This window comes from Ranitomeya variabilis, chromosome 2 (genome assembly GCF_051348905.1).
Source record: "Ranitomeya variabilis isolate aRanVar5 chromosome 2, aRanVar5.hap1, whole genome shotgun sequence".
NCBI lineage: Eukaryota > Metazoa > Chordata > Amphibia > Anura > Dendrobatidae > Ranitomeya > Ranitomeya variabilis.
In genome coordinates this window covers 842,184,276-842,205,559 of record NC_135233.1, presented here as the reverse complement: position 1 = coordinate 842,205,559, position 21,284 = coordinate 842,184,276, and the positions used below count along the sequence as shown (strand labels likewise).

The following is a 21,284-nucleotide window of genomic DNA, read 5'->3' as shown; positions in this document are numbered from 1 at the left end:
CAAAATGGGCTAGACCCCTTACTTTGCAGTCTCCTGCTAATTAAAATCACCTGAGCCAAATGGGAGGAGTGCTGGTCCAAAAAAAGAGACAAGTACATGCTATGTGCAAAAAGAAAAAAAAAAAAAAGAGCATGAACCGCACATCCCAAAATCATACGTTGATCTAAAGCCGCTAGGCAAAAATTTAAATACTGAACATGAGGTTTTCAGTTTAACATTCTGATCAGACTGTATGAAGCCCACTGCCCCTTCACGGCAAACCTCGTAGTGGGTCCTAACGCCCTAACGGAGCGGAGCCGTGCGGCGACCACCGCCGCAGCGGCCATGCACCAGCAGGGCGGACGGCCTGTTGCCCCACAGCACCCATGCTGCGAGACTGAGTCCCCAAGACTCCAGACCGCGCCGCCCCACCAGCACAAAGCCACAGCAACAATGGCCGCCACACAGCACCAGCACCAAAATGAAGGGAGCATTTCAACTCACCTTCCTCCAGCTCTTCAGTGAGAGCCAAAATGGGCTAGACCCCTTACTTTGCAGTCTCCTGCTAATTAAAATCACCTGAGCCAAATGGGAGGAGTGCTGGTCCAAAAAAAGAGACAAGTACATGCTATGTGCAAAAAGAAAAAAAAAAAAAAAAAAGAGCATGAACCGCACATCCCAAAATCATACGTTGATCTAAAGCCGCTAGGCAAAAATTTAAATACTGAACATGAGGTTTTCAGTTTAACATTCTGATCAGACTGTATGAAGCCCACTGCCCCTTCACGGCAAACCTCGTAGTGGGTCCTAACGCCCTAACGGAGCGGAGCCGTGCGGCGACCACCGCCGCAGCGGCCATGCACCAGCATGCTGTGGGGCAACAGGCCGTCCGCCCTGCTGGTGCATGGCCGCTGCGGCGGTGGTCGCCGCACGGCTCCGCTCCGTTAGGGCGTTAGGACCCACTACGAGGTTTGCCGTGAAGGGGCAGTGGGCTTCATACAGTCTGATCAGAATGTTAAACTGAAAACCTCATGTTCAGTATTTAAATTTTTGCCTAGCGGCTTTAGATCAACGTATGATTTTGGGATGTGCGGTTCATGCTCTTTTTTTTCTTTTTGCACATAGCATGTACTTGTCTCTTTTTTTGGACCAGCACTCCTCCCATTTGGCTCAGGTGATTTTAATTAGCAGGAGACTGCAAAGTAAGGGGTCTAGCCCATTTTGGCTCTCACTGAAGAGCTGGAGGAAGGTGAGTTTAAATGCTCCCTTCATTTTGGTGCTGGTGCTGTGTGGCGGCCATTGTTGCTGTGGCTTTGTGCTGGTGGGGCGGCGCGGTCTGGAGTCTTGGGGACTCAGTCTCGCAGCATGGGTGCTGTGGGGCAACAGGCCGTCCGCCCTGCTGGTGCATGGCCGCTGCGGCGGTGGTCGCCGCACGGCTCCGCTCCGTTAGGGCGTTAGGACCCACTACGAGGTTTGCCGTGAAGGGGCAGTGGGCTTCATACAGTCTGATCAGAATGTTAAACTGAAAACCTCATGTTCAGTATTTAAATTTTTGCCTAGCGGCTTTAGATCAACGTATGATTTTGGGATGTGCGGTTCATGCTCTTTTTTTTCTTTTTGCACATAGCATGTACTTGTCTCTTTTTTTGGACCAGCACTCCTCCCATTTGGCTCAGGTGATTTTAATTAGCAGGAGACTGCAAAGTAAGGGGTCTAGCCCATTTTGGCTCTCACTGAAGAGCTGGAGGAAGGTGAGTTTAAATGCTCCCTTCATTTTGGTGCTGGTGCTGTGTGGCGGCCATTGTTGCTGTGGCTTTGTGCTGGTGGGGCGGCGCGGTCTGGAGTCTTGGGGACTCAGTCTCGCAGCATGGGTGCTGTGGGGCAACAGGCCGTCCGCCCTGCTGGTGCATGGCCGCTGCGGCGGTGGTCGCCGCACGGCTCCGCTCCGTTAGGGCGTTAGGACCCACTACGAGGTTTGCCGTGAAGGGGCAGTGGGCTTCATACAGTCTGATCAGAATGTCAAACTGAAAACCTCATGTTCAGTATTTAAATTTTTGCCTAGCGGCTTTAGATCAACGTATGATTTTGGGATGTGCGGTTCATGCTCTTTTTTTTCTTTTTGCACATAGCATGTACTTGTCTCTTTTTTTGGACCAGCACTCCTCCCATTTGGCTCAGGTGATTTTAATTAGCAGGAGACTGCAAAGTAAGGGGTCTAGCCCATTTTGGCTCTCACTGAAGAGCTGGAGGAAGGTGAGTTTAAATGCTCCCTTCATTTTGGTGCTGGTGCTGTGTGGCGGCCATTGTTGCTGTGGCTTTGTGCTGGTGGGGCGGCGCGGTCTGGAGTCTTGGGGACTCAGTCTCGCAGCATGGGTGCTGTGGGGCAACAGGCCGTCCGCCCTGCTGGTGCATGGCCGCTGCGGCGGTGGTCGCCGCACGGCTCCGCTCCGTTAGGGCGTTAGGACCCACTACGAGGTTTGCCGTGAAGGGGCAGTGGGCTTCATACAGTCTGATCAGAATGTTAAACTGAAAACCTCATGTTCAGTATTTAAATTTTTGCCTAGCGGCTTTAGATCAACGTATGATTTTGGGATGTGCGGTTCATGCTCTTTTTTTTCTTTTTGCACATAGCATGTACTTGTCTCTTTTTTTGGACCAGCACTCCTCCCATTTGGCTCAGGTGATTTTAATTAGCAGGAGACTGCAAAGTAAGGGGTCTAGCCCATTTTGGCTCTCACTGAAGAGCTGGAGGAAGGTGAGTTTAAATGCTCCCTTCATTTTGGTGCTGGTGCTGTGTGGCGGCCATTGTTGCTGTGGCTTTGTGCTGGTGGGGCGGCGCGGTCTGGAGTCTTGGGGACTCAGTCTCGCAGCATGGGTGCTGTGGGGCAACAGGCCGTCCGCCCTGCTGGTGCATGGCCGCTGCGGCGGTGGTCGCCGCACGGCTCCGCTCCGTTAGGGCATTAGGACCCACTACGAGGTTTGCCGTGAAGGGGCAGTGGGCTTCATACAGTCTGATCAGAATGTTAAACTGAAAACCTCATGTTCAGTATTTAAATTTTTGCCTAGCGGCTTTAGATCAACGTATGATTTTGGGATGTGCGGTTCATGCTCTTTTTTTTCTTTTTGCACATAGCATGTACTTGTCTCTTTTTTTGGACCAGCACTCCTCCCATTTGGCTCAGGTGATTTTAATTAGCAGGAGACTGCAAAGTAAGGGGTCTAGCCCATTTTGGCTCTCACTGAAGAGCTGGAGGAAGGTGAGTTTAAATGCTCCCTTCATTTTGGTGCTGGTGCTGTGTGGCGGCCATTGTTGCTGTGGCTTTGTGCTGGTGGGGCGGCGCGGTCTGGAGTCTTGGGGACTCAGTCTCGCAGCATGGGTGCTGTGGGGCAACAGGCCGTCCGCCCTGCTGGTGCATGGCCGCTGCGGCGGTGGTCGCCGCACGGCTCCGCTCCGTTAGGGCGTTAGGACCCACTACGAGGTTTGCCGTGAAGGGGCAGTGGGCTTCATACAGTCTGATCAGAATGTTAAACTGAAAACCTCATGTTCAGTATTTAAATTTTTGCCTAGCGGCTTTAGATCAACGTATGATTTTGGGATGTGCGGTTCATGCTCTTTTTTTTCTTTTTGCACATAGCATGTACTTGTCTCTTTTTTTGGACCAGCACTCCTCCCATTTGGCTCAGGTGATTTTAATTAGCAGGAGACTGCAAAGTAAGGGGTCTAGCCCATTTTGGCTCTCACTGAAGAGCTGGAGGAAGGTGAGTTTAAATGCTCCCTTCATTTTGGTGCTGGTGCTGTGTGGCGGCCATTGTTGCTGTGGCTTTGTGCTGGTGGGGCGGCGCGGTCTGGAGTCTTGGGGACTCAGTCTCGCAGCATGGGTGCTGTGGGGCAACAGGCCGTCCGCCCTGCTGGTGCATGGCCGCTGCGGCGGTGGTCGCCGCACGGCTCCGCTCCGTTAGGGCGTTAGGACCCACTACGAGGTTTGCCGTGAAGGGGCAGTGGGCTTCATACAGTCTGATCAGAATGTTAAACTGAAAACCTCATGTTCAGTATTTAAATTTTTGCCTAGCGGCTTTAGATCAACGTATGATTTTGGGATGTGCGGTTCATGCTCTTTTTTTTCTTTTTGCACATAGCATGTACTTGTCTCTTTTTTTGGACCAGCACTCCTCCCATTTGGCTCAGGTGATTTTAATTAGCAGGAGACTGCAAAGTAAGGGGTCTAGCCCATTTTGGCTCTCACTGAAGAGCTGGAGGAAGGTGAGTTTAAATGCTCCCTTCATTTTGGTGCTGGTGCTGTGTGGCGGCCATTGTTGCTGTGGCTTTGTGCTGGTGGGGCGGCGCGGTCTGGAGTCTTGGGGACTCAGTCTCGCAGCATGGGTGCTGTGGGGCAACAGGCCGTCCGCCCTGCTGGTGCATGGCCGCTGCGGCGGTGGTCGCCGCACGGCTCCGCTCCGTTAGGGCGTTAGGACCCACTACGAGGTTTGCCGTGAAGGGGCAGTGGGCTTCATACAGTCTGATCAGAATGTTAAACTGAAAACCTCATGTTCAGTATTTAAATTTTTGCCTAGCGGCTTTAGATCAACGTATGATTTTGGGATGTGCGGTTCATGCTCTTTTTTTTCTTTTTGCACATACAAAGTACATTAAAGTCCAGCGGTTTTCTTCATAAAAATGTCCAGAATGAGACATAGACCATTGAGTGAGGAAGAAAATTATACAGATGCAAAATATTAGAATATCGGCACCAACAAATACATCATATCACCAATCGGCAGATTATAGGATGGAAGGCCAGGTATGTGCAACCTGGATCCCCAGGCCTTATAGAACTTAGCCAAAACATCTCTTTTTGTATAAGCCTCTTTTTTGAGATGTATTACACTATTCATTTTAGAGATAAAATAATTAATAGCAGGAAGAGCAGACTGGATCCGCCTTAAGGCTGTTCATATTCTAGCAGTAAAAAGGATATAAAATATTCACAAATTAATTGGGTCTTACTCAGGTGTATCACGTATATATCACGCATAAATCCTATATAACATACAGTACATTTTATCAATTATCTCTAAAATCCCTTACCAGAATAAACCCAAGGAGGCACACTTCCATACTATGTGCATGAGTAGCCTCTGTGTGACTACATCTTTGACAAATGGAGTCTGCCTGAACTACTATTTTAAGCAAACAACTGTGTACCCAATTCATCAAAGCTTTTACACCAAAAAATTGACTTTAAAAACGCAAGTAACAGTTGTGGGCAATATGAAAATCACACCTGAAACCAGATAAAAAAGGGTAGAAGTTTACTCAGTTTTGGCATTGTGTTATGAAATGCTGCAACACAGGATAGTCTGGATGGTGGATAAGCAGCCCCAATTAAGTTCCAAAGAAATTCAAGCTGTCCTGCAGGCCCAGGCTGCATCAGTGTCAGCGAGAACTATCCATCGACATTTGAATGAAATGAAACTCTATGGCAGGAGACCCAGGAGAACCTCAATCCTGGTACAGACACATAAAAAAGCTTGACTCCAGTGTGCCAAAATGTACTTGAGAAAGCCTAAAGCCTTCTGGGATAGCATCTTGTAGACAGCTGAGACCAAGGTAGAACTTTTTGGTAAACTACTGTACATCACTCTGCATACTCAAAGCAGCCTATAAAGAAAAGAACACAGTACCTACAGTTAAATGTGGTGGAGGTTCAAAGATGTTATGGGGTTGTTTTGCTGCCTCTGTCACTGGGTACCTTAGCTGTATGCAAAACATCATGAAATCTGAAGATTACCAAAGGATTTTGGGTAGCAATGTAGTGCTCAGTATCAGAAAGGTGAGTGTTAGGTGTCGAGTTCCTGCCTCTGCACAGGGGGAATCTCGAACCATCTCCGCTGCGGTCTCCCATTCTTCTCCAGCCACAGTGGAGTCTGCTCAGCGGAGATGTCAGTCCCAGCGTCTTGCTCAGTCTCACTCTGTGCATAGGGTTAATGCTGCTTTTCCAGCTTCTGCCTTTGAAGCCAGTGCTGGGCAGCGGTGAGCAGACGCTTTTGGGACTAAGTCCTGCTTTTCCCCTTCTGAGCATGCCCAGGGCAAGATCTCCCATTGGAGATAAAGGGTCACCTGCTCAGATACTGCAGCAGAACCCATTGGTCCTCCAGGAAGGTCCTGAAGGTGCTCAACTTCTGTGGCAGCTTCCCATTGGTCCTTCTGGGAAGGTCTTGTACATGCTGCAGCTATAAAAGGTTCACATGACCGCACGGCCATGCGCTAGTGTACATTTGTATACGTGTGTGTGTTGAGTGCAAGTCGTCCTTAAATATCCCATCCCTGTTATGAACTGGTGGCCTAGGAGCGGCATGAGACATACTCTGGAGAATGTGGTAACTGTACTGACCGCAGACCCTGGACTTAACACCGCAACTAGAAGTAGCCGTGGGATGTACCTACCAATCCTAGACACCTCGACACAGCCGGAGGACTAATTAACCCAATAAATAGAAAAGGGAAAACTATCTTGCCTCAGAGAAAATTCCCAAAGGATAGGCATCCCCCCACAAATATTGACTGTGAGAGGAGAGGAAAAAACATACACAGGCTGAAAACAGAATTTAGCAAAGGAGGCCAATCTAGCTAGATAGAAAAGATAGGACAGAGAACTATGCGGTCAGTATTAAAATACTAAGAAATGTCCACCACAGATAATACAAAAAACTCCACATCTAACTAAAGACATAGAGGGTAAATCTGCCTCTCCAGAGATTCCAGCTTGGCTGCATAAATCCTTACACAGATTAAGCTGGACAAGAAAAAACATGCAATGCACTGAACAATGAGGCCCACAACATGTGGGCAGAAAAACAAGCAGAACTTATCTTGAAGAAATGAACTGCAAGCAGGAGCGACCAGGAAGGGATGTGAATCCTCCAGAACAATGAACAACTGGCACTCACTAAAGGGTGAAGCCAGACTAAATAGCCCCGTCCGAAGTGGACGCACCTGATGACTGCTGTGAAGGACAAACAGCAGCACTACCACTTATAACCACCGGAGGGAGCCCAAGAGCAGAACCCACAACAGAATTCACAACAGTACCCCCCCCCTTGAGGAGGGGTCACCGAACACTCACCAGAGCCCCCAGGCCGATCAGGACGAGCCAAATGGAAGGCACGAACCAAATCGTCAGCATGAACATCGGAGGCAACAACCCAAGAATTATCCTCCTGGCCATAACCCTTCCACTTGACAAGATACTGAAGCCTCCGTCTTGAAAAATGAGAATCCAAGGACCAATAAACCGAGGCTTGAACTTAGGGGAAGAAACCTTCATAGGAACATGACGGGAAGACAGCCAGACCAAATCCCCAACCCGAAGCCGGGAACCCACACGCCGACGACGGTTGGCAAAACGCTGAGCCTCCTCCTGAGACAACACCAAATTGTCCACAACATGAGCCCAAATTTGCTGCAACCTGTCAACCACAGAGTCCACCCCAGGACAATCAGAAGACTCAACCTGCCCTGAAGAAAAACGAGGATGAAACCCAGAATTACAAAAGAAGGGTGAAACCAAGGTAGCAGAACTAGCCCGATTATTAAGGGCAAACTCGGCCAATGGCAAGAAAGCCACCCAATCATCCTGATCGGCAGACACAAAGCATCTCAAATAAGTTTCCAAAGTCTGGTTAGTTCGCTCGGTTTGGCCGTTTGTCTGAGGATGAAATGCGGAAGAAAAAGACAAATCAATGCCCAGCTTAGCACAAAAGGACCGCCAAAACCTAGAAACAAACTGGGAACCTCTATCGGACACAATATTCTCCGGAATGCCATGCAAACGAACCACATGCTGAAAAAACAACGGAACCAACTCAGAAGAGGAAGGCAATTTAGGCAAAGGTACCAAATGAACCATTTTAGATAACCGGTCACAGACCACCCAGATAACCGACATCCTCTGGGAAACAGGAAGATCCGAAATAAAATCCATAGAAATATGCGTCCAAGGCCTCTCAGGGACCGGCAAAGGCAAAAGCAACCCACTGGCGCGGGAGCAGCAAGGTTTGGCCCGCGCACAAGTCCCACAGGACTGCACAAAAGAACGCACATCCCGTGACAAAGAAGGCCACCAAAAGGACCTACCAACCAAATCTCTGGTACCAAAAATCCCAGGATGGCCAGCCAACACAGAACAGTGAACCTCAGATATCACTTTACTAGTCCATCTGTCAGGAACAAACAGTTTCCCCGCAGGACAGCGATCAGGTTTATCAACCTGAAACTCCTGAAGAGCCCGTCGCAAATCAGGGGAGATGGCAGAAAGAATCACCCCCTCCTTCAGAATACCAACTGGCTCAAGAACCCCAGGGGAATCAGGCAAAAAACTCCTAGAGAGGGCATCAGCCTTAACATTCTTAGAACCCGGAAGATACGAGACAACAAAATCAAAACGGTAGAAAAACAGGGACCATCGAGCCTGTCTAGGATTCAGCCATTTGGCAGAGTCGAGGTAAATCAGATTCTTATGATCGGTCAAGACCACAATACGGTGCTTGGCCCCCTCAAGCCAATGTCGCAACTCCTCAAATGCCCACTTCATAGCCAACAACTCACGATTGCCGACATCATAATTGCGTTCCGCAGGTGAAAACTTTTGAGAAAAGAAGGCACACGGTTTCATCAAGGAACCATCAGAATTCCTCTGAGACAAAACGGCCCCTGCCCCAATCTCAGAAGCGTCAACCTCAACCTGAAAAGGAAGAGAAACATCCGGCTGACGCAACACAGGGGCAGAAGTAAATCGGCGTTTAAGCTCCTGAAAGGCCTCAACAGCCGCAGAGGACCAATTCGTCACATCAGCGCCTTTCTTCGTCAGATCAGTCAGGGGCTTAACCACACTGGAAAAGTTGGCAATGAAATGGCGATAAAAATTAGCAAAGCCCAAAAATTTCTGAAGGCTCTTCACAGATGTGGGTTGAATCCAGTCATGAATGGCTTGGACCTTAACAGGATCCATTTCTATAGACGAAGGAGAAAAAATAAACTCCAAAAAAGAGACCTTCTGAACTCCAAATAGGCACTTAGACCCCTTCACAAATAAGGCATTATCACGAAGGATCTGGAATACCATCCTGACCTGCTTCACATGAGACTCCCAATCATCGGAAAAAATCAAAATATCATCCAAATACACAATCAAGAATTTATCAAGATAGTTGCGGAAAATATCATGCATGAAGGACTGAAATACAGAAGGAGCATTAGAAAGCCCGAAAGGCATCACAAGGTATTCAAAATGGCCTTCGGGCGTATTAAATGCAGTTTTCCATTCGTCACCCTGTTTAATACGAACAAGATTATATGCCCCTCGAAGGTCAATCTTGGTAAACCAACTAGCCCCCTTAATCCGAACAAACAAATCAGAAAGCAAAGGTAAAGGGTATTGGAATTTGACCGTGATCTTATTAAGAAGGCGATAATCAATACAGGGTCTCAAGGAGCCATCCTTCTTGGCAACAAAATAGAATACCGCTCCCAATGGTGATGAAGACGGCCGAATATGCCCCTTCTCCAAAGACTCCTTAACATAACTCCGCATGGCGGCATGCTCTGGCACAGACAGATTGAAAAGTCGGCCCTTAGGGAACTTACAGCCAGGAATCAAGTCAATAGCACAATCACAGTCCCTATGTGGAGGAAGGGAACTGGAATTGGGCTCATCAAATACATCCTGGAAATCTGACAAAAATTCAGGAACATCAGAAGAGGGGGAAGAGGAAATTGACATCAAAGGAACGTCACTATATACCCCTTGACAACCCCAACTAGTCACAGACATGGATTTCCAATCCAGCACTGGATTGTGTACTTGTAACCATGGAAAACCCAGTACAACAACATCATGTAAATTATGCAATACCAGAAAACGGCAATCTTCCTGATGTGCTGGAGCCATGCACATAGTCAGCTGAGTCCAATACTGAGGTTTATTCTTGGCCAACGGTGTAGCATCAATACCCCTCAAAGGAATAGGGCTCTGCAAAGGCTGCAAAGAAAAACCACAGCGCCAGGCGAATTCTAAGTCCATTAAGTTCAGGGCAGCGCCTGAATCCACAAATGCCATGACAGAAAAGGATGACAATGAGCAAATCAGGGTCACAGACAGGAGAAATTTAGGCTGTACAGTACTGATGGTAACAGATCTAGCGACCCTCTTAATACGCTTAGGGCAATCAGAAATAGCATGAGCAGAATCACCACAGTAAAAACACAGCCCATTCTGACATCTGTATCCCCGCGGTTCTGCTCTAGTCAAAATCCTATCACATTGCATAGGCTCAGGACTCTGTTCAGAGGACACTGCCATATGGTGCACCACTTTGCGCTCGCGCAGGCACCGATCAATCTGAATGGCTAGAGACATAGATTCGCTCAAACCAACAGGCGTGGGGAACCCCACCATAACATCTTTAAGGGCTTCAGAAAGACCCTTTCTGAAAATTGCTGCCAGAGCATCCTCATTCCATTTAGTGAGCACAGACCATTTTCTAAATTTCTGGCAGTATAATTCTGCCGCTTCCTGACCCTGACACAGGGCCAACAAGGTTTTTTCTGCATGATCCACAAAGTTAGGTTCATCATACAATAATCCGAGCGATTGAAAAAATGCATCTACATTAAGCAATGCCGGATCCCCTGACTCAAGGGAGATTGCCCAGTCCTGAGGGTCACCACGCAGCAGAAAAATGACTATTTTAACTTGCTGAATGGAATCACCAGAGGAACGGGGTTTCAGAGCAAAAAACTATTTGCAATTATTTTTAAAGTTCAAAAACTTGGATCTATCCCCATAAAACAAATCTGGAGTAGGAATTCTAGGCTCTAAAGCCGGAGACTGAGCAACATAATCTTGGATACTCTGTACTCTTGCAGCAAGCTGATCCACACGAGAAAACAAACCCTGAACATCCATGCCTGCGCGAAAATCCTGAACCACCCAGAGATTAAGAGGAAGAAAAAAGACAAAACAGACTAAAGAAAAAAAAAATGGCTCAGAACTCTTTTTTTTTTTTTCCTTCTTCTGAGATGCATTTAACTCATTTTTGGCCAGTTGTACTGTTATGGGCTGGTGATTTAGGAACGACATGCGACAAGCTCTGAGCAGGTGGTAACTATACTGACCGCAGTTCCTGATCTCAACACAACACTAGAAGTAGCTGTGGGATGTTCCTGTCACTCCCTAGACACCTCGTCACAGCCTAAGAGCTAACTACCCCTAAAGGTAGAAATAGGAAAGCTATCTTACCTCAGACAAAATCCCCAAAGGATAGGACAGCCCCCCACAAATAATGACTGTGAGTGGACAGGGAAATGACATACGTAGAATGAAACAAGATGTAGCAAAGGAGGCCACTTCTAGCTAGATAGATAGTACAGGACAGAACACTGTGCGGTCAGTAATAAAAACTAGAAAAAGTCCACCGCAGAGAATGTAAAAATCTCCACACCTGACTAAAGGTGTGGAGGGCAAAATCTGCTGCCCAGAGCTTCCAGCTTAGCTGAACAGATCCATACTGATAAGCTGGACTAAAGAGAAAAAACATAAAATGTGCTGAACAATAAGTCCACAACAAGTGGACTGCAAAAGGACAAGCAAGGACTTATCTTTGCTGAACTGGTCAGAGTGTCAGAGAAATCCAAAAGAGCTGTGGCTCCAAGCAGGAACAATTGACAACTGGCATTGAATGAGGGATAAGGCCAGACTAAAATAGCCGAGCCAGAAAGACGATCAGTGGAAGCAGCTGCTGATGCTAAATCCAAGAAGCAGCCATACCACTCAAAACCACAGGAGGGAGCCCAAGAGCAGAACTCACAAATGTGCCACTTACAACCACCGGAGGGAGCCCAAGAGCGGAATTCACAACAGTCTCCCAGTTGATAATTTGGTTCTGAGAACGCAACCAAGGAATGAATAAAAATCACAGGAAAATGAGAAGAAATTAGCAAGAAAGAAAGTTGCTCCTGATGATTAGGCTCCAACAAAATTTCAAGGGGTACGGTCTCCTGATCCACAGGCCCAGAGATTAAAGGTGACCCATCCACTGTTTCCATGGTAATTGGAGAGGCTCTTTGCTGAATTTCAATACCATGTTCCTTGGCAAATGCGATATCCATGAAATTGCCACCTGCACCAGAGTCAATCATAGCTGCACTGGAAATCCACTGTCCTGAACACAGGATCTTAATAGGGAGAGAACAGTGAGAGTTCTTTTCCTTCAGCTCCTTGGGGGGTGAAGTCATAGAAAGTGAATGGAATACAGCGTTTAAAGGCAGGCTACATTCAGAGAGGTCAGATTCATCATCACAGTTGTCATACTCCCCTATTGCTGCTAGCACCTTGTTAGGCCGTCTAGGACACTTAGGACAATTGATCAAGAAGTGGTCAGACTCGCCGCAGTAGAAACATAGACTTTCAAGAAGGCGATGTTCCCGGCGCTCATTGATCTTGCGCCTCTGAACGGAATCAATTTGCATGGGCACCTCCTCCACCTCCCAAGAGGTTTTACTTGCAGGCTCTTTGGAAGGAAGGGAAAAGTTAGAAACACGGTTATATGCAGCAAATTTCTCCTGTCTACACTCAGTAAGGCGAATGTCTATGCGCACACAATGCTGTATAAATGTCTCTAGCTCTTGTGGTGACTCAGAGCGAGCTAGTTCATCTTTTATAATGCTAGACAGACCCCTCTTAAAAATAGGCAATTGTGCATAACTGTCCCAATTGGTATCTACCGCTAATCTCCTGAATTCAGTGGCATACTCAATAACAGAACGTTTAGCCTGGCGTAAAGACAACAAAGCAGATTCAGCGGTTGCACGGCGATTAGGGTCATCAAACATTAATGCCATAGCGTCCAAGAAATCATCCAAGTTATTTAACCATGGGTCACGAGACTCAATCATCGGATTTGCCCAGGCGAGCGCTCGTGAGGTCAGTAGCATTATTACACACAATACTTTGGATCTATCAGTAGGAAAATGGTCAGCATGCACATCAAAATATAGCATACATTGATTCACAAAGCCACAAAATGTGTCTCGATCACCATTAAATCTGAATGGGGGCAACTTAGGTGGGCTAGCTGGTGGCGGTTGCCCAGAGGGTAAAGTCACTTGTGCAGCTATTTGCGTGCTTAGGTCCTGAAAAGCCCGTCCATACTGGGACTCTATGCCAGCAAGTTTGTTTTCCTGGGCTGCCATGTGGTTGCTTAAGTCCTGCAAAGTTTGTCCAAACACTTGTTGATTGTGTTCAAAGCTTCCAAACTTCTTTTGCAGACCTTCCACATCTTTCTGCAGTGATCTAATTATGGAAAACACCTGCTCTAATCTGCTTTCTGCAGTCATTGTTCCAGTAGTCTCCTTTTTTTATGGCTAGAGTATCCTGTAATAATTATAGGGGATAACTCAGGAGACTCTTTGCGTGGAACAAGAAAACTACAGGACACAGTTTTATAAGTGGTAAAATCTATATTATCACACGGTGATTCGAACAGGTGCAGAGAGAAACTCAAGTCCACAACACTTGGTGCAAATATTAAACGCAGCTTAGCAGTCTATAGGACACTTCAGAGGAAAATGCAATCAAGCAGAAAGTCTATGAAGCACAGTTATTCTTGAAGATACTTGACACGAATAAATCCTTGTCTTAGTCCAAACACAGATAGATATGCTTATAAGGCAGTTCAAATAATATCTTAGCTCAACCAGAGAGGCCTGGTTAATAGTCTCAGGTTTTTGCAGAGCAGCAAGAGCTTACATGTCCAGCAAATGCAGATGGAAGTAAACACGAGCAGCAGATGAAGGAGGATTACTGGAAACTTGTGTATGCAGCAGGAACTCAGAGCAGAGTAGCAGGATCACCACACAGGTTCACAGGAGCAGGTATATAGCCAGGGAGTAATCAGAGGTCAGGAGCTGGATGCAAGGCAGAATACTCTAGCACAGACTGAAGGCTGGGGTGGAGTTTTATAGCAGGAAGACACAGTACACATGAGACCAAGGACGCCATCTTGGAAAACGGCAGTAATGCACAAAAGGTAAAAAATGTTCAGAGTCCTGAGAGTGTCACACTTGGGTATTTTCTATCATATAGCCCCCTCAAAGTAACTTCAAATGTGATGTGGTCCCTAAAATAATGGTGTTGTAAAAATGAGAAATTGCTGGTCAACTTTTAAGCCTTATAACTTCCTAACAAAAGAAATTTTGGTTCCAAAATTGTGCTGATGTAAAGTAGACATGTGGAAAATGTTACTTATTAAGTATTTTGTGACATATCTCTGTGATTTAAGGGCATAAAAATTCAAATTTGGAAAATTGCGAAATTTTCAAAATTTTCACCAAAAATTTCCATTTTTTTCACAAATAAACACAGGTAATATCAAAGAAATTTTACCACTATCATGAAGTACAATATGTCACGAGAAAACCATGTCAGAATCATCAGGATCCGTTGAAGCGTTCCAGAGTTATAACCCCATAAAGGGACAGTGGTCAGAATTGTAAAAATTGGCCCGGTCATTAACGTGCAAACCACCCTTGGGGGTAAAGTTGTTAAAGTGAACCTGTCACCAGGATTTTGCTAAGTAAACTGCAGGCATTGTCATGTTGCCGCTACCTCTTTATGTCTCTGACATAGACGGTAGTCCACTCCAATAGCTAGAGACATGGACACCTCCAGGAAAACTGGGGTCACCACCTATGAATCTCGGAGCAATACACCTCTGCTGGCCGGTCTACCTGCTGCAGCTAGTAAAAGTACCGTGCGCACAACTATATAAGGGTGCCTGGGTAGGTTCCCACACCATTAGCATATATTAAGTAAACCCAGCACTCATCTTTAGTGATCAAAGCAGGATTTAATGTCATGCACTACAGTCTATCACATTACATCCTGTTTTGATCACTTAAGATGAGTGCTGGGTATACTGGGTATACTTAATATATCCCTGCTGCAGCTGACATAGATTGGCCAGAGATACAAGATCTCAGTCGTCATTGATATGACCGCGAGCAAGAAAAAAATTCCTTGACCATCTGAAGCAACTGAGAATCCTACAGGAGGGAATATGCCCAGGCTTGAAGGTCACCCTGGAGAAGCGAGATTACACTCTTCACTCTTTGATCCTCGGTACCCAAGGAATGTGGACATAACCTAAAATAAAGTTTGCAGGCCTCCCTGAAAACCACAAACTTACCCTGACCTCCAGAAAACCTATCTGGCAAACTGATCTTGGGCTCCACCAGGGGTTGCCTGGTAGCTGTTGTACTAAGCTTGGAGTCGATGGGGGATGTAAAGTCATGGAGCGCAAGTCTGCCACCTCCAGGCAGAGTTGATGCAGCTGCCCTTCTGGAGTAGCCACAGGATCCATAATGGATCTAAAAAGGTTGGTCTAGTGATAAAGTTGCGTAGTGACAAGGGACTGTTGGCACCTACCCGATCGCTCTATTTCGGGGGACCCAAGACTTTCCCTATCCCCCAGAATACCCCAGATGGTGGAGATGCCGCCGGAATCTTTTACCTACCTGTGCTCCTAATTTAACCCTTATCTGATCCCTCTCCCACCCAGGGAGGTGAGGGGCCAAATTGTATAGGAAAACAGCAAACAGACAGACAGCGGTAAACAGTCAGGGATAAAAGAAAACTACAATTATAGAAATACACTCACAAAACAACAGAGTGGGACACAGGAAAGGTATATGAAGGGGAAATCAGAAAAACTCTCCAACTATCAAATTCAAACACTGAACTTCCTCTTTCACCATCAAACTAGGAAATAGAACTATCAAAGGAAACTCCAAAGTGCCAGTGACCAGCATATATACCAGAGGGGGGTGGTCAACACAGAAAAGCTGAGACAATTAAGAATGGAGAGCTCCAGGAGATCAACTGAACTGATTAGCCCTTGCCTTGACTGAGCAATGAAAACCTGCACAGTCAGAAGAGTGCCTGAATCAGGGCCGGATTCACTGTCCCCACCTTTGGAATTATTGAACATCAACCTGAAGTTAAGGCCCCGTCTCACTAAGCGATTTACCAACGATCACGACCAGCGATATGACCTGGCCGTGATCGTTGGTAAGTCGCTGTGTGGTCGCTGGGGAGCTGTCACACAGACCGCTCTCCCCAGCGACCAACGATCAGGGGAACGACTTCGGCATCGTTGAAACTGTCTTCAACGATGCCGAAGTCCCCCTGCAGCACCCGGGTAACCAGGGTAAACATCGGGTTACTAAGCGCAGGGCCGCGCTTAGTAACCCGATGTTTACCCTGGTTACCAAAAAAAACAAACACTACATACTCGCCTTTCGGTGTCCCTTGCCGTCTGCTTCCTGCTCTGACTGAGCCGCCGTACAGTGAGAGCAGAGCGCAGCGGTGACGTCACTGCTGTGCTCTCACTTCTCACTGTACGGCCGGGAGTCAGTGAGAGCAGGAAGCAGACGGCAAGGGACACCGAAAGGCGAGTATGTACTGTTTGTTTTTTTTGGTAACCAGGGTAAACATCGGGTTACTAAGCGCGGCCCTGCGCTTAGTAACCCGATGTTTACCCTGGTTACCAAAAAAAACAAACACTACATACTCGCCTTTCGGTGTCCCTTGCCGTCTGCTTCCTGCTCTGACTGAGCCGCCGTACAGTGAGAGCAGAGCGCAGCGGTGACGTCACTGCTGTGCTCTCACTTCTCACTGTACGGCCGGGAGTCAGTGAGAGCAGGAAGCAGACGGCAAGGGACACCGAAAGGCGAGTATGTACTGTTTGTTTTTTTTGGTAACCAGGGTAAACATCGGGTTACTAAGCGCGGCCCTGCGCTTAGTAACCCGATGTTTACCCTGGTTACCAGTGAAGACATCGCTGGATCGGTGTCACACACACCGATTCAGCGATGTCAGCGGGGCCTCAACGACCAAAAAAAGGTCCAGGCCATTCTGACACGACCAGCGATCTCACAGCAGGGGCCTGATCGCTGGTACGTGTCACACATAGCGAGATCGCTATGGAGGTCGCTGTTGCGTCACAAAACTTGTGACTCAGCAGCGATCTCGCTAGCGATCTCGCTATGTGAGACGGGGCCTTTAGGGTTTGATTTGTCTGAAGGTGTCGACAGTGACGCAATCTGTGCTTAAGCTCAGGACTCACTTGGCATAGCAACCTCACATGAGCCTCAGGAACATGAGTGCCGACACTACAGAAACAGTGCCGACACTGGAGGAGAGTATAAGATTTTTTATTCTAATGGGGACAAACATGAAGAATGAGAAGTGGTTGTCCTGGTAGTGGACAACCCCATTAAGTGGGGCAGAAGACATGACGTGTGTCAGTTTTAGCCAGAGATTCCCAACCAGTCTCCTATGCTGGTACTTTTCAGGCCTCGGACACACATCCAGCTAAAATAGGTGATGTTGTTGGCAGGCCCACCTCCCATATGGGCACTGTTGCAATTGCACACTCTGTACGTCACTGCAAAGTTTTTTTTTTTTTTTATAATTGCTTAAACTATTAATTTATGCAAAGATTGTTGAAAGCATAGATCTGTTTTAATTAAAAAAAATGTGTGTGAATTATGAAAGTGAACACTTATGGCCCTGCTCAGATCTACAGTCATGGCCAAAAGTGTTGGCACCCTTGAAATTGTTCCAGAAAGTGAACTATTTCTCCCAGAAAATTATTGCAATGACATATATTTTGTTATCCAAGAAGTATCGTTTCTCCTTGCGGAGATCGACATGGTAAGCATGCCGAGTTGAGGAGACTTAAAGCCGCAATGCTCCTCTGTGTAATATGCTAATTATGCAAATTGTCTCTTCAGAGAGGAAGAGAGCTAGAACTCTAATGCCACCTAATGGAAGGTAGCAATCCTACAAGTTGATCCTTTAACAAGCCTTGTCACATGACTTAGGATAATAGCCAAACCAGAATCTCAATTTGCAGACACTGTGTTTCGGGGTACTGCCCCTTATCAGTGCAAAGCGGAGATCTGGTTTGGCTGTGTGAGAGGCATCAGACCGTTATCCAAGAAGTATCATTTCTCCTTGCGGAGATCGACATGGTAAGCATGCCGAGATGAGGAGACTTAAAGCCGCAATGTTAAACACGTTTATTTCCTTTGTGTGTATTGGAACAACACAAAAACAGAAAAAAAGGCAAATTGGATATAATTTCACACAAAACCCCAAAAATGGGCAGGACAAAATTGTTGACACCCTCGACTTAATATTTGGTTGCACATCCTTTGGAATAAATAAGTGCAATTAATTGCTTCCTATAACCATCAACAAGCTTCTTAAATATTTTAACTGGAATTTTGGATCACTCTTATTTTTCAAACTGCTCCAGGACTCTCATGTTTGAAGGCTTCCTTCTCCAGCAATTTTAACATCTCTCCACAGGTGCTTAGTGGGATTTAGATCTGGAGTCATTGTTGGCCACTTCAGAACTCTTCAGCACTTTTTTTCCATCCATTTCTGGATGCCTCTTGAAGTATGTTTAGGGTCATTGTCTTGCTGGAAGACCTAGAATACAAACCCAGCTTTCTGACACTGGGGCTATGCTCCAATTTCTCTTGTTATCCTTGTGAAAATGAAAAATTTAGGGTAAAATAGTTATTTTCAATTTCATGGCTCACTGTTATAAAATTCTATGAAGCATCTGTGGGTTGCAAACATGACATGGCATCCGCTATCTATTCCAACCAATTTCCCACTCTAAGGGTACTGTCTCACAGTGGCACTTTGATCGCTACGACGGTACGATCCGTGACGTTCCAGCGATATCCATACGATATCGCTGTGTCTGACACGCAGCAGCGATCAGGGACCCTGCTGAGAATCGTACGTCGTAGCAGATCGTTTGAAACTTTCTTTCGTCGCTGGATCTCCCGCTGTCATCGCTGGATCGTTGTGTGTGACAGCGATCCAGCGATGCGTTCGCTTGTAACCAGGGTAAACATCGGGTTACTAAGCGCAGGGCCGCGCTTAGTAACCCGATGTTTACCGTGGTTACCAGCGTAAAAGTAAAAAAAAACAAACACTACATACTCACATTCCGGTGTCCTTCAGGTCCCTTGCCGTCTGCTTCCCGCACTGACTGACTGCCGGCCGTAAGGCAGTGGCACAGCACAGCAGTGACGTCACTACTGTGCTCTGCTTTCACTTTACGGCGGCACTCAGTCAGTGCGGGAAGCAGACGGCAAGGGACCTGAAGGACACCGGAATGTGAGTATGTAGTGTTTTGTTTTTTTTTTACTTTTACGCTGGTAACCAGGGTAAACATCGGGTTACTAAGCGCGGCCCTGCGCTTAGTAACCCGATGTTTACCCTGGTTACCTGGGGCCTTCGGCATCGTTGGTCGCTGGAGAGCGGTCTGTGTGACAGCTCCCCAGCGACCACACAACGACTTTCCAACGATCACGGCCAGGTCGTATCGCTGGTCGTGATCGTTGGAAAGTTGCAGAGTGTGACAGTACCCTAAAAGTTCAATGGTCCTCCTATCCTTCTGAGCCCTGCTGTGTGCACAAACAGGAGCTTTACACCACATGGGGAATCGGTGTACTTAGGAGAAATTTGAGATCCATGACCTAAGATGCATACCCACCTTTCTGACACTGGGCACTACATTGCGACCCCAAATCCTTTAGTAATGTTCAGATTTCATGATGCCTTGCACACAGTCAAGACACCAAGTGCCAGAGGCGGCAAGACAACCCCAAAACATCTTTGAAACTTGAAACTCCACCTTATTTGACTGTAGGTACTGTGTTCTTTTTTTTCTAGGCCTCATTCCATTTTTTTAAACAGTAGAATACTCTGATTTACCGAAAAGCTCTGTCTTGGTCTCATCTGTCTATAAAATGCTTTCCCAGAAGGATTTTGTCAAACTAAAGTCTAGCTTTTTTATGTCTCCGAGTCAGCAGTGGGGTCCTCCTGGGTCTCCTGCCATACCGTTTCATTTCATTCAAATATCGACGAATAGTTTGCGCTAATACTGATACTGAGCCTGCAGAACAACTTGCATTTCTTTGGAACTTGATTTGGGTTGCTTATCCACCATCAGGACTATCTTGCGTTGCAACCTTTAATCATTTTTTCTCTGCCATGGGTTGCAAACCTCTTGATTATGTTGCACACCTTGGACAAAGGAACATCAAGATCTCTGGAGATTAACTTGTAACCTTTAGATTGTTGATATTTGTCAACAATATTGGTTATCAAGTCCTGGTACAGTTCTCATCTCTTTCTGTTCTCCATGCTTAGTGTGGCACACACAGACACACAATGCAAAGATTGAGTCAACTCCTCTTTTTATCTGGTTTCAGTTGTGATTTTCATATTGCCCACACTTGATGCTTGCCACAGGTGAGTTTGAATGAGCATCACATGCTTGAAACAAAGTTGTTCACCCACAATCTTGGAAAGGTGCCAACAATTTTGTGTGGCCCATTTTTGGGGTTTCGTGTGAAATTATGTCCAATTTATCTTATTTTTCTCGATTTTTTTTTGTGTTGTTCCAATACACACAAAAGAAATAAACATGCGTATAACAAAACATGTGCAACTGCAATAATTTTCTGGGAGAAATACTTCCTTTTCTAGAACAATTTCAAGGGTGCCAACACTTATTGCCATGACGGTATATATTTTCATTCAATAAAAACATTGAGTTGGGTATTGCTGTACATTCCTTTAGTTAATGCAGAAGTATTGATATAGAAAATTATACAGTTCATCTAGTGATGCACTGAGATGGTTATGTGGACATAATGATACTTTGACCCAAAATCTATGCATTAAACTGCTTATTTATTGTTAATTTCCTTTGCTTTTCTTGTGCCATTTATACCATTTACCTTTTTAAATTGATCCATCAGGAAATGCCACTGACCCCAGACGCAGCATTATGAATGCAGTTGGTAATGTGATGTCTTCTGTGATCTTTGGCCATACCTACTCACTGAAAGATGAATACTTCCATCGTCTTATTGATTCTACTAATGTGGTTGTTGATTTTGGTGGTACTCTTTGTGGTCAGGTAAGCAGTTACTTTCATGCAGTTTTAAAATACTGAATTAATATTTATATTGCTGATTATTTTCAGGTGCTGTAGGAGAGCACAGTAAAAAGGTACCACATTTATCTACGAAGACCATGGGGGAGATCTACAGTATATGTTACTTTTTAAAAGGAACCTGTCACCAGTTTTTTTCATGTATGTACAAATACTGCTACCTTCCTCAGCACCTGTGCTCCATTCCAATGGGTGACATT

The 21,284-nt window shown here is 46.1% G+C and overlaps 1 protein-coding gene across 1 annotated transcript in view; it reads left to right on the top strand.

Annotated features, from left to right (window-relative positions):
* LOC143803966 (cytochrome P450 2K1-like) overlaps positions 1 to 21,284 on the top strand; it is a 271,585-nt gene that overhangs the window by 218,390 nt on the left and 31,911 nt on the right. The window contains exon 6 of the mRNA XM_077281717.1: positions 20,888 to 21,043. Coding sequence (XP_077137832.1) covers positions 20,888 to 21,043 — 156 coding nt within the window. The remainder of the gene's footprint in view (positions 1 to 20,887; positions 21,044 to 21,284) is intronic.